General features: G+C 52.2%; 3 protein-coding genes across 3 annotated transcripts; 2 read left to right on the forward strand and 1 right to left on the reverse strand.

Annotated features, from left to right (window-relative positions):
* Positions 1-312: 312 nt before the first annotated feature.
* Positions 313-2,267, forward strand: N7539_003578 (uncharacterized protein; the record flags this gene model as incomplete). Its single annotated transcript, XM_056933180.1, has 3 exons — positions 313-1,318; positions 1,366-1,799; positions 1,860-2,267. The coding sequence occupies 3 exons, from the start codon at positions 313-315 to the stop codon at positions 2,265-2,267; spliced, it is 1,848 nt and encodes a 615-aa protein (XP_056790721.1).
* A 1,423-nt stretch (positions 2,268-3,690) lies between these two features.
* Positions 3,691-7,548, forward strand: pld2 (putative phospholipase D (PLD); the record flags this gene model as incomplete). Its single annotated transcript, XM_056933181.1, has 4 exons — positions 3,691-3,861; positions 3,950-4,331; positions 4,392-6,784; positions 6,862-7,548. The coding sequence occupies 4 exons, from the start codon at positions 3,691-3,693 to the stop codon at positions 7,546-7,548; spliced, it is 3,633 nt and encodes a 1,210-aa protein (XP_056790722.1).
* A 3,098-nt stretch (positions 7,549-10,646) lies between these two features.
* Positions 10,647-12,701, reverse strand: N7539_003580 (uncharacterized protein; the record flags this gene model as incomplete). The annotated part of the gene is made up of 2 exons (XM_056933182.1): positions 10,647-11,756; positions 11,829-12,701. The coding sequence occupies 2 exons, from the start codon at positions 12,699-12,701 to the stop codon at positions 10,647-10,649; spliced, it is 1,983 nt and encodes a 660-aa protein (XP_056790723.1).
* Between the last annotated feature and the right edge of the window lie 204 nt (positions 12,702-12,905).

Below are 12,905 nucleotides of genomic sequence, written 5' to 3' on the forward strand. Positions count from 1 at the left end.
CAACAAAAATTAGGCTGCGGCCCTGTCAGTCCAGTTAACATGATTTGATGGGGCTGACGTCGATCGTTGAACGAGGTAATTTTCTATCTCTAACTAAGTAACGCTTGACGTGCTTGATTTCCCGAATAGGAAGTCCGCCTCCCGATTCTGTGCGGGCCCGTTCGGGCCATGCCGTCCTTCCACTATAAACATTACGCACCAACTCATCCTCCACCGTCTCTCCTGGCACTCCTCCCGGTACGCATCTTCATCCACGTATCTCGAAGAATGCCACCAGGTGAACTATCAGAGAACATCCACTAGTGTTTGAAGATGTCTTCCTCAGTTAGAAGAAATCCTCCTCGACACCTCCAATCCCTTCTCCGAGCAAAATCTCACGCACTCAATTTCATACCTGCTACCTCAGGTCCTACGCCTTTTGATGGGCCATTCCAGATTGACGAGGCCGGTTTTCTTCAATCTCCTCATAGAGCCGGCGGGCCTGTCCTTTGCTCCCTTCCCGCGGAAAATGTGCCGGTGGTTTCACGACTTGTCAACGTAACCAATTTTCCGGCTAATCGGCGTGGCATAAGCGACATTGTCGTGACAATTCTCCAAAGCAAACACGTCAATTTTGATTCTGTCGCAGTAGAGGGTCGACGCTCTCTTCTGAATCCGGAACCAGAAGCTATCCGGACATGCGTCATCAGGACAACAAAGCTTCCCATGAATGCCGCGGCCTTGGCGAAGGAAATTTACGCCGACTTGAGACGCAGTCACTACAATGTGAATGTCGAGATCATTGACATCATCGCTCGGCTACCAATCCGAAGCTTCCCGGTACTATCGTCTGATAAGATCCGGGAAGATTGGGAACGTATTGCGTGTGAGATCATTGAGATTCTACACAGTAATGAGTGGATCGGCATTGGATGTTCAAGATATGGCGTGGAAGAGACAGCGGAGGAAAACTCGGTCACGGTGGTGATACGCATTCAAAAGGATTCAACACAGGACTGGACCAGTGCTGCAAGGAGTATCAGCAGCCTTCTGACGTCCTGTAATATTCGCGACACCAATACTCTTTTCGAGAAAAATGAGCGTTTCTTGGGTGCGGGCTCGCCCATCTTGCCATCCCAGGTCATCCCCCGTACAGTTCGCCCAGGCGTCAGCATCGGAATTCACGGGAGTACGGCCGGTAGCTCGACGTTAGGGGGCCTAGTCGATCTTCGTTGGCCTGGAAAAGACTGGGAAACGTTTGGTATCACTGCGTTCCACGGTGTTTGGCCGCCACCGGCACACCGTGAAGGTCTTCGTCGTCGTTCTGGGGCTGATGCAGGTCAGTGGATTCTACTTATCTTTGCTGACTTCCCTAACACAGCAAAGACTTACAATACTGGAAAACAAACCCCGTACGTCCAGAGGATGCAACCAGAGTCAGCGGACTGTTAGAGATCGATCACCCTTCTCTGGGAGATCTCAAAGGGGAAATTCTCCATAAAACGGAACATATCCAAGCCATCGAGTTCCACGACAGGGTTTCCCGTATCCAGCAGAAGATGATGAGATGCGAGCTAGATCCAGATAGCGATGTCGTGACGCCAGGCGAACAAGCTTGGTACAGCCGCCAAATGGAGATCATTTCAGCCCTGGCAGAGCAGCGTGACAAAACGCATACGTTCATCCGCGACAAGTCATACTACCTAGGTCCCGTGTTTGCCGGCAGTGGACTCTGGCGGACCATTGCTCGAAGACATGACCAGGGTATTGCTGATTGGGCTCTCATTGGAATCCCCAGAGAAAGACGTGGTGCAAATGAAGTAAGCCCGGCTTCACCAGTCCGGTCCACTGAGTCATGGACTGACTGCATAAATGTGTAGCCTCATCGTGATAGCAACATGATAGTGAGCCCGAAGTTTCAGTTTACCGCACAGCCACAAGATTCCCAGAAGTATGCAAAGGTCGGTCGCTCGTCTGGATTCACCGTGGGGAAGTACAACGGTCTTCGAGATGTTCAACTCCACATAGTCCTTGATGACCAGGGGAAGGAGATTGGAAAGATCACGAGGGAGCATGTAATATGCTCTGGTGAGAAATTCGTGTTCGCAGAGCCCGGAGACTCGGGGTCTCTGGTCTACGATCCCTTCACAGAGGATGTTGTTGGTCTTTTTTGGGGAGCATACAGGGCCGGGACTGAAGCTTTCTTCACCCCCATAGAGGAAGTGTTCGAAGATATCAAGAATGTGACGGGGGCGTGTGAGGTGCGACTAACACCAGTGGCCAGCTAGCATAACTAGCATCTGGCTCTGTCTGGCTCTGTCTGGCTCTGTCTGTCTCTGTCTGTCTCTGTCTGTCTCTGTCTGTCTCTGTCTGTCTCTGTCTGTCTCTGTCTGTCTCTGTCTGTCTCTGTCTGTCTCTGTCTGTCTCTGTCTGTCTCTGTCTGTCTCTGTTTGGCTCTGTCTCTGTGCCTCTTAGCTCATCCAGGTTTACCTGTTAACAGTGTACCTATTGAATTATTCAACCCCTAATGTTACAAACACACATACTTACAGCCTCCATTTCATTTCTGTTACTCCCGACATGTAAAATCAGTTAGCAGGATACCTGCCGACGTTCACTAACAGTCAAGATGTCATCCTTGGAGGAAACGATCCCTCCACAGCGCAGTCTGTATTGTCGACCCTCTTCTCATGCACTACGCTTGATTCCTATGACTGTGGAACCTACACTCTTCGATGGCCCTTTCGAGATGGAACAGCATTTCTGCAATCACCTCATAGCGCTGGCCGCCCTGTTCTTTGCTCTCTTGTCGCCGGTCATGGGAAATTCAATCCGGAGCTGTACGTGAGAAGCGTCATTATTGGAATGACCCTGCAGCACTGGCAGAAAACGGTCCGAGATGCGTGGCGGTGGAAAGATTTCATTAAACGCAAGCCGTACTACTTGGGTCCTGTCTGGGTCGGCAGTAGACTCGGGCGGTTCTCTACTGAGATTCACTATCCATCCTTGCGTCCTTGACTGGGCACTTGTGAAAGATGCCCCAGGAAGAAAAGGTCAGAAATGTGGTAAGCCTTCACTCTGCACTGGTAGGCAGTGGGCACTAGGAGTAGGCGGAGACTTAGGCTCTTCATTTTGTGGTCGATTCTCGCTCGAATCATGTAATCAGACTTCACAAGGTTGCGGTTAACTAAACTACCTTACTACCTATGGAAGCTGGGCACTCCAGGATTTTTAACTCCTCTGAGTATTAATTACCTACATCATACTCCTGCTGTATGGACATACCTCCCTTTTCCCTGGTGCCGGTGCCGGCGACCCCACTTCACGTGGACTCGTGGAAAAGGTGCTTGTTGTTTGGTGCAGATCGAGTACGTTGTCTGCTTGGATCGTCCGCCTCCAACTCCACATCAACTCCCCCTCAAGATGCGAAACTAATCTGCATGGATACTGGACAAGCGTAGCGTGAATCACGGACCCTGGCAACTCAACCCGAAATAGCTCCAGCACCGCCACGTTCATCTTCCGAGAGCTGATCTGCGGGGCACCCACCCTGCAGCCTTATTGACTAACTCAACAGATGATCATACGCAGTTCCCCGCCCTAGGCTGCGTAATTCTAAGTTCGCCTACAATCTATTTCTCTGCCTCTTTTCTCTTCCTTTCTCCACCTGTTTTTTCCCTTGTCGAGTGATCTCTGGATACATCGATCAAGATGTCACAGAACAATGACTTAGCATATGGCAAGGCCTACGGGTCGGAGCGTGGGTCTGGAGACGGCTCTCGGGGCTTCGGTGATACTTTCAAGAAGCTCAAAGACACCTACAAAAGTTACTCCCAGCCCTCAGGCCAGGCGAGTGGCCAGGCTGGTGCCCAGAATGTGAATGTGAGGCCCAACAATCGTGATTCTGATTGTGATTCCGCCTCGGTGAACAGCGATTACATTGCTAACAGTGGGCAAATGATCCGATCAGGCTCAGAATCAAGGTCCATACGGATACAGTCATACCCCTCAAAGTCAGTCAGGACAAGAGTATCAGTCCGGCTCGAGCTCAAACCAGTATACCCAGCAGGATCGCCCTCAGAAGCAGGATAAGCTTTCGGGGCTCCTGGGCAAGCTGCAGGGGACAGTCACCGACATGGGGTCTGAATTGGCGACCAAAATTGGCACTGCCATCGATCCACAGGCCTATGCCCAATACGGATCGAATGACCAGGCGGCACAACATCGCTTCGGCAGCTTCGCACCACCTCGTGAACACAATGAAGTCAAGGCATACGTAGATGGATGCTCGTATTTTTGGGCAGTCTCGGTAGCCCTGGAGAATGCGCGCGAGTCCATCTGGATTCTCGATTGTATGTGCCTCGATCAGCCCTTTTGCGCGAAATTCAACATGAGCTAATATCTTCATGCAGGGTGGCTGTCCCCGGAACTCTATCTCAGAAGACCTCCCGCTCAAAATGAGAAGTATCGACTGGACCGTATGCTCAAAGACGCCGCTGTGCGGGGCGTACGTGTCAATGTCATCGTGTACAAGGAGGTTACCCAAGCATTGACCCTATCTTCTTCCCACACCAAGCATGCTTTGGAGGACCTACACCCTAATATTGCGGTCTTCCGTCATCCTGACCATCTGCCCGATCGCCAGGAGTTGATCTCAGGAATCACTCAATCCCTGCAGAACTTTTCTCTCACCCCGGCGGGTCTTGCACGGATGTCCAAGGATACTCTGACCGGCCTGTATGGTATGAACGACGACGTTATTCTATACTGGGCCCATCACGAGAAGCTGTGTCTCATTGATGGACAGATCGCATTCATGGGAGGTCTGGATCTCTGCTTTGGTCGATGGGACACTCATCAGCATGCGATCTCGGATGTGCATCCATCAAACATCGCCGAGACCGTCTTCCCCGGACAGGATTACAACAACTCCCGCGTTCTCGACTTTGAGAATGTCACCGACTGGGAGAAGAACCAGCTTGATCGGATGACCATGTCTCGCATGGGCTGGTCGGACATTTCTGTGGGTTTGCGAGGTCCTGTAGTCGAGGATCTCCGGCGCCATTTCGTGGAGCGCTGGAACTACATCTATGACGCCAAGTACCAGGTTCGCCAGAACACCCGGTACGCGCGACTTGCGCTTCACGGACGACTGGGGTCGTCACAGGGAAACCCAGTCGGTGGCGCGCAGCAGCAAGGTCCTCAATTGCCAGGAGTTCCTGGACAGCCCCAATTCCAGTCGCAGACGCAGCAAGCATCGGTCCCTCAGTGGCAAAGCCAACAATCCTCCGCCGGGAGCCAGCAACAGCACTCCTTCACACCCCAATGGCAGGCTTCGCAATCAACGTCCACACCAAGCTACCCTCCCCCGCCAGGACAGTACACCCCAGGCCCGACTCAGCAAGCGCAGCACAACACCTCCTCTACATACCAAGCCAGCCAGTCCGCAAGCACTCCGGGTTACCAAACCCAGGGCTACCAAGCCAGCCAAGGTCAGGCACCCCCCAACCCCCAGCAGTCGGCAAGCCATGGTCCCCAGCAGTACAGCTACACAGGTGGCTCGTTCCCACCACCCCCTCCAGGACCGCCGCCTAGCCAGTCTCCTGCGACTCCATCGTACCAGCACCAGCACCAGCCTCAGCACTCGCAAAATCAGGCACCCTATTTCCCTCCTCCTCCAGGCCAAGGATCCTCTTCGCCGGCCTATTCTAACCAGCAAGAGAATCAAGCGTCCTACTATCCCCCTCCGCCCGGTCAGGGGAGCTCAACTGCCGGGCAAGTAAATCCGACCGTGGGGACTCGCGGGGCCGGTGATCACTACCAAAGCGAAGATCAGTCACGGGGCTTCGCACCAAAACGTCTGCGACAAGACATCACGCAGTATGGCAATCAGCTCCGCGGTCAGCTTGCTGGTCAGATTCATCAGTACCAAGACAAACTCACCACTTACGGACGTCCTGATCAACAAGGACGCGGCAACATGTCCTGCCAGATTGTTCGGAGCTGTGCCAAGTGGAGCAATGGTACCCCCGTGGAGCACTCTATTGCTGATGCATACGCTGCTATTATCCGGAACAGCGAGCATTTTGTCTACATCGAGAACCAATTCTTCATTACCGCCACTAGTGACTCTCAGCGTCCCGTGAAAAACAAGATTGGCGCCGCCATTGTTGAGCGTATCCTGCGCGCGGCGCGTGCCGGAAAGAAATATAAGATTATTGTGGTGATCCCATCGGTGCCTTGTTTTGCGGGAGATCTCCGCGACGAGGAAACGCTGGGGACTCGGGCCATCATGGAGTTCCAGTATAATTCGATCAACCGAGGAGGACACAGCATTATGGAAATGATCGCCAAGGAAGGTTACAACCCCATGGAATATATTCGGTTCTACAACTTGCGCAACTACGATCGGATCAACAACGCTGGACTTTTGTCTGCAGTGGAGCGTGAAAGTGGTGTGCACTATGAGGACGCTCGCCGTCAATTTGATCAACAAACTGTTGGATCTGCCGGCTCGGTTCCTTATAATGGGTCTGGATACGGCGCTGGTGCTGGTACTGGTGCCGGTGCCGGTGCCGGTGGTGCTACACGAAGTGCCTTTGATACTTCTGCTCCCTTCCAGCAGTACCAGCAGGCGGCTCAGCATCACAACGCGGGTGGTCGACCTGCAGGATCCAGCCAATGGGACAGTGTCAGCTCTTGCTACATGTTGAATGGTCCCGATATCCGCAATGTGCCGTGGGACGGCCACCCCGACGCTGAAATTGATGCATTCGTGAGCGAGGAGCTCTATGTTCATTCGAAGGTATGTCGCTCCAGAAGCTTGAAGCTCATTGGTAAGAGACTTAGCAATCAAATCGTCTGATTTACTGACACTCACAGGTCATGATTGCCGATGACCGTGTGGTGATTTGCGGTTCGGCCAACTTGAACGATCGCTCGCAGCTTGGAGACCACGACTCCGAAATTGCCGTCATCATCGAGGACTTCACCTCCGTTCCGTCCCAGATGAATGGCCAGCCTTGGATGGCCAGTCGCTTTGCTGCCTCCTTGCGTCGTGAACTCTTCCGCAAGCACCTAGGTCTACTGGCTCCGCAAGACTACTCTCGTCCCAGTGCAAGCTGTCAGCCCCCTGGGTCCCCGGAACACTTCGACCTCGACTGCCCCGAGAGCCAAGTGGTGGCCGATCCCCTGTCCGACACCCTGCAAAGTCTCTGGAATTCGCGCGCACACACCAACACCGAAGTCTTCCGCAAGGTCTTCCATGCGGTCCCGGATGACGTTGTGCGCAACTGGGCGACGTACAAGGAGTTCTATGAGTATTACTTCCATAAAGCGGACCAGCAAGCCGAGGGTAAGGAGGCGTTCAGCCGACCACCGCGGTTCCAGTGGGGACATGTGGTTCGAGACGACTTTGCCCCCGGAGCTGAGGGGGCGACACAGGTGAAGGAATTGCTCAGCCAGGTCAAGGGAACTTTGGTCGAGATGCCATTGATGTTCCTGACCGAGGAGGATATTGCGAAGGAGGGAGTGACGTTGAATGACTTGACAGAGCCTCTGTATACCTGACGCAGATGTACCTGAGGCAGATGTACCTGAAGGAAGGTGTTCATGTTGGAGTGTAACAAGTCCGTATTGCAGTTGGACATGATGATCCTTTTGAGCCTTACGTCCTAGTAGTTTTTTTTTTTTCCAAAGGCTTGAACTTGTGGCCTGCACAGAGTATGTGTTTCCAAGCTTAGAAAGAGAGGTGCCGGGAATGTGAGAGGGCTGTGTCATGAAGTGGTCCTCTCGACGAATAGGTTTCCACGCTGTAGTGACGGGAGTTTTGCCGATGCATCTGCATCTGTTTGCAAGTGGGAGTCCTCGTCTGCCATCGCACTCGACCTAGGATGAGTGCCGTTGCCCTGTTCGGGGACCATCTAATTGACGGAATTCGTGGACTCAAACGTGACCCTTTTCCAGAAGACTATCGGTCACGCCAATGGCCAGAAACCTGTTCTATTGGCACGCGGTCAGCCACACTTCCAGGGAGTCGATTGTTGCTGCAGAAAACAATCGGTGGAGTTGAGGAGCTGGCGTGGGTCGGGCGTGTTTCTTTGTTTCTACACTCGGCCATCTGGGCCTGGTTCCGTAACCGACCCTCTCTCCCCGGCTTCCGAGTACCAACCACCATGCAGGTGTTAGGTGCCAGAGAAAGATTTGCAGAGCGCAAAAAGCAGTCAAGCCTCGCGAGCAGACCGCCAGCACGATACGATGCAGGAGGGGACTCCACTTCCAGCAAGTATCGGGATATTGTTTTCGATTGATGTGATACATGACCAGCCTCGTGGGATGGATCAAATTTGGGTCAACCCTGTCCATGACTCGTAGAGGACAAGAAAGAAAACCACCCCAATCTCTCTCTCTCTCTCTCTCTCTGTCGGTGACAGTGTCAGGTGACCACGGTAGCCTGTGACCAGGTGGGTCGGATTTAGATTGTTCTGCAGAGAACAATCGCAGATCGACAGCAAACCCCCGGCCCTTCGAGTCTCGACTGCTCCACCCTCCAGCCCAGCATGTTGATATGAGTTATGACTGCCCAACATCCTATCCACCCCCGAGGCAGCCACTTTGCATTCATCCTGATGAGAACAATCGAAACTCAACGCCGCCAAGACCAAGAACAATCGAAAATGTGGGCACTTGAATCACGCCTTGCGCTTCCCAAAACGGCAATCGCCAACATCGATCTCGTTCTGCATGCTGGTCCAGGCTACCAACAGTCTCCCTGAGCGGTGACTATGCCTCGTCTCTTGCCACAGAACAATCGACGCCGTGGCATTCAGGGTTTGAAGGCTGACGGCGGGTCAGTGTCAGGCATCGTCAAGATTGAAGCCGAAGACCTTCGATCATGGAGGATGATCGAGGCTTCAGAAAGTTATAAATACAGCCTTCCTGGCCGGCCAAGGAGGATTTTTTTCTTCATCATCATCCGCTTCAATCTTTCAATCACTCATCTCTACAAAACAATCTCTTCGCTTTTTCAAAGCTTCAAACTTTCACACCATCGCAATGGCTCCCATCCAGACTACCCCTGTTGTTGTCAAGGGTATGCGACTTCCTCTCCTCGCGTCTTTTCCTTCTCCTTCTCTTCTTCTATGATCAATTGACTAACATGCAATCTTCTTCTCCAGCTTCCCCCGGTGGTGGCTGCGTTGTCATGTAAGCTACTTACATGATATCGCCCACCTTGAAAACCGCCTGCCCTCGCACCACTTCGCAATGGCCTGAATTGGACTGATTTGAATTGACCTGTTTCGCTGGTCTTCATCAATCCATATCATGGCTCGACAATGATACAATTTCCCCAAGATCACAATTTCCAACCCTCTCGGTCGATTCTCCAACTTCAATCATGAACAAAATCCGAAAAACAATCGAAAACTTTCAAAAACACAAAAAAAAAAAAAACACAACCGACAAGGGTCTTCTCTCAACACCATGATCAACCATCTTTCCCTCGCGCCTTTTCGCCTGGCTTTTCCTTCCTTTTTGCCCAGTCCAGTTCCATTCTTTCATCGCAGCAGTCGACGTCTCCGGTGTTTGTTCCCTTGCCCCTTCAAGCGCGCGTATGAAGACGGCGAGAGGGAGCATAACTGATCGTTTCCTTGCTGTCCCATCTCACCCCTGGACATTACATGGGTGTTTGGGAATTGAAAAGCCTTTCCTCAAGACGGAATCGCGTTTCTAAACTTACTTCCCGGGTTTTTTTTCAATATTGCGACTCAATTCCTTGTTCCCCTTTGCTGCGCGGGTTGAGAGAGCTTTCAAACATCCTTGTCAACTTTTTCCCCTTTCAAAAACAATCGATCTAGGTGATTCTGTTCTGAGGGTGGAGAATTCGACAACAACGGGCTGGTGAGGAAATGTGGTCTTGCAATTTCTTCAATTGCTTTTTCTTTGGTTTCGGAGTGGTTTTTAGTCCAACTTGGTTCTCTTTTCTCGGGGAGATTTGGGAACTTGCGAGGGATGTGCCTGTGGTTTTTCATTCCGATGGCTCGTACAGAGTTGGTGATGAGTTTTGTGATTGTCTCTTTAGACCCTTTTTTATTTTCTCTTGCCCTCTCGTGTTGATCATGAGCGGCGGATAAGGAATGCAATATTGATCCCGGACAAATTCCTTCTTCCCCCTGCCAACGTCGTAGGTACTAGGTAGGGTTGGGGCAATCGAGTAGAGTAAATTCCATAGCGCTCAATGTTGGACTCGAATCAATTCATGTTGGTGATACGACTTGGTCATCTGGAAAGATCAAACAGTCTTGGCCTGGGAGCTTCAGCCGGTTCTTTCTACAATTGACAGGTAACCCTTCTAGAGTTAGGGTTCAAGGATGCTTGTGGATGTTGTTTTGGTAAGTACAAGGGGGGGGGGGGAGGATTTGTTGGTAGAGGGTTTAGGGAGGCTTGAATGAATGTGCAGCGTGTCCTTAGGAATGCCCTGAGCCAGCTCGAGGGAATAATCAATCACATTTACAGTGAGAGTTAGAACAGAGAAGATTAGACTTTACAGAAAAATAGAGTCATGACATGTGGAAAGCTCATCATACATACATCACCAAAGTGGTAGAATGAACTTCTCCTGCAAAGGTTCAACGCTCCTCGCTTTCTCTCCAGCAGACATATTCTAGTTAGAGAACAAGCTTATTTGTCTTGTTTCGAATTTCTTCTACCGAAGCTTCTTCCTCATCAGTGTACCCCTGAAGATCAGAATCGTCTGTGCCATAATGTTCATTGATCAACTCCTCAATCTGGTCCAGAGTGAGTCCCATCAATCCTGCAGATCGGGTAAGTCCCGCCCGGCACGTGTCGGTGCCTACAGCTGCCTCGATTAGACCGTCTCCACCCTCGGCCTGCATATCGTTTTCAAAGACACGGAAGACCTGGCGGAGTGGGGAGAGAACTTGGCTCCGGAAGTACTTCACGGTCTTTTCGAGTTGGAGTCGCTGGCGGATATCCTCGGAAGAGAGGAGGAGGAAGTACAGGTTCAATGCGGAGTGGAGAGAAGGACCTTCGGTTTGGGTGACGCGAGACCAGCTCGCCACAAGGTTCTCGGCAGCGGTGGTTTCCTCTGCGTGAACGGGTTGTAGCAAGAGTGGAAAGATGGACCAGAACCAGAGAGCATCGTGGAAGATATTCTCTTCAGACTCGGAGAGTTTTGTGCCGACTATCTCGTCTTTCAACCATGAAATGGCACTGTCACGGATGGAAAGATATCGTTTGTCTTCTAGAATCTGGCGCACAATCTGGAAGCGTGTGACAGCAGATGGATGACTGTGGAAAATTCTCGCAGGAATCCGTCGCACAATTCCGTGACTCTGACGGGCAGTGCATGCTGTCAGGACTGTCAGGAGTTTCGTGAATTCGACGTCGCTCGAAGGCGTTGCGATCTCGAATTGCGTTGAGTACACAGTCAATGCGAGGAGCGAGTCCAACAGCGCCTGTGGCTGTCCAAACGCAACTTCTTCCAAGTTCTCGTTCTTTCCGAGGAAGTTGGTGAAAATACCCGCCAGGTCTGGAAAGACTGGCAGAGCTGGCATGCTTTTGGTGGTCCCTTTGTAGAGAGTCGCCCCGGCACCTCGAGCGGCCAGAAGCAGCAGGGAGCCGTGTCGCTCGAGGTGGATGTCGTTTACTTTCTCCGGGGGCTCGTCGAAGTCGAGTGGTGGGGCATGATTCTCGGGCGAGCGAGCAACGATAGAAAGCAACTCATTGCTGTCGATGCCCAGATCGCGGGAAAGTGACTGCGAGGGCACATCAGCCACTATCGACAAAAACTACACTCTCTTGCCATCACCCAAGCCCACGGCACTTACATTAATCCGTCCCATCATCATGTCTCGCTCCCTTAGCTCCTCAATAGTCGCATATGCATCCGTCTGAGATTGGGCGGGCACTCGCAATTCAGAGTTCAACTTTTCCTGCATGCGAACGGTCCAAGCCATTCCCGGATCCATAGGGCTGGAGAAGCTCAAAAGATACAGCTTGAGCATCTCCAGTAAACCGAACTGCACAAATTTGCGCACCAGATCCGCCTCAGTATCTTTCGCCAACGCAGGGGACTGCACCTCTGCCTCCGGATCGGGCGCGGAAGCCTCTGCGACTCGAACGACGCTCGACTCGCTGGGCGCTCGAGGTGGTGGTGCGGGTCGCTTGTTGGGTGTGAGATCGCGGAAGAATTCCAGTAGTGCCAGGGTTGTTTCATCGCAGGTCATGGTCTCGTAGGCTTCCAAAGCAGCCTTGAGGGAGGTGGCCACAAATCGACTTGGTCGCTTGGCCTGCAAACGCTGGTGCAGCACAGACAACATCGCCAATAGGCAGTTGAATTGGAGTACGTGTATTGGTAGTGAGGTCTTCCCTTCTCGATCTTCGCGCTGGGTGTCTTCCGAGTCGACACTGTCTTCATCCCCTGGTTGCAGATGCTCCAACGCTTCGCAAACACGCAGAATCACCTCCCGCGGATTTCCTAATCGCGCAACATCCTGCAGACATTCTGTCGATGCCGGCAGCATCGGCAGCAGGAGCTTTACCAAGTCCCAGCCAATATTGGTCGTCAGTTTTTCATCTTGCAATAAACGATGCAGGAGGGGTAGGCGTTGAGGGGTCAATTGGTATTCCAGGAGAGTGAGGTAGGTCAGGTAGTCGGTCGCTGGCGGGAGAGCCTGAACGAGTGGATCCTCCTTGTCCATGGTCAGCAGGGTTGGAACTTGGACTTGAAAGGGGTAACTTTGTTGATTTGTTGACGGCTGGATTGGACCGAGAAGGTCGTGAGTCGGTGCAAGTCAGACCAGACCACTGCAGCCGAACGCGGGGTTCGAAAGACAGCAGGCGAACGCGGGTAGTGACATCACAACATCACATGAACACAGACGACCCGACCTTGCGGCAGAGAG

Source organism: Penicillium diatomitis (genome assembly GCF_028827545.1).
Source record: "Penicillium diatomitis strain IBT 30728 chromosome Unknown utg000004l_segment0_segment0, whole genome shotgun sequence".
NCBI classification, from domain to species: Eukaryota; Fungi; Ascomycota; class Eurotiomycetes; order Eurotiales; family Aspergillaceae; genus Penicillium; species Penicillium diatomitis.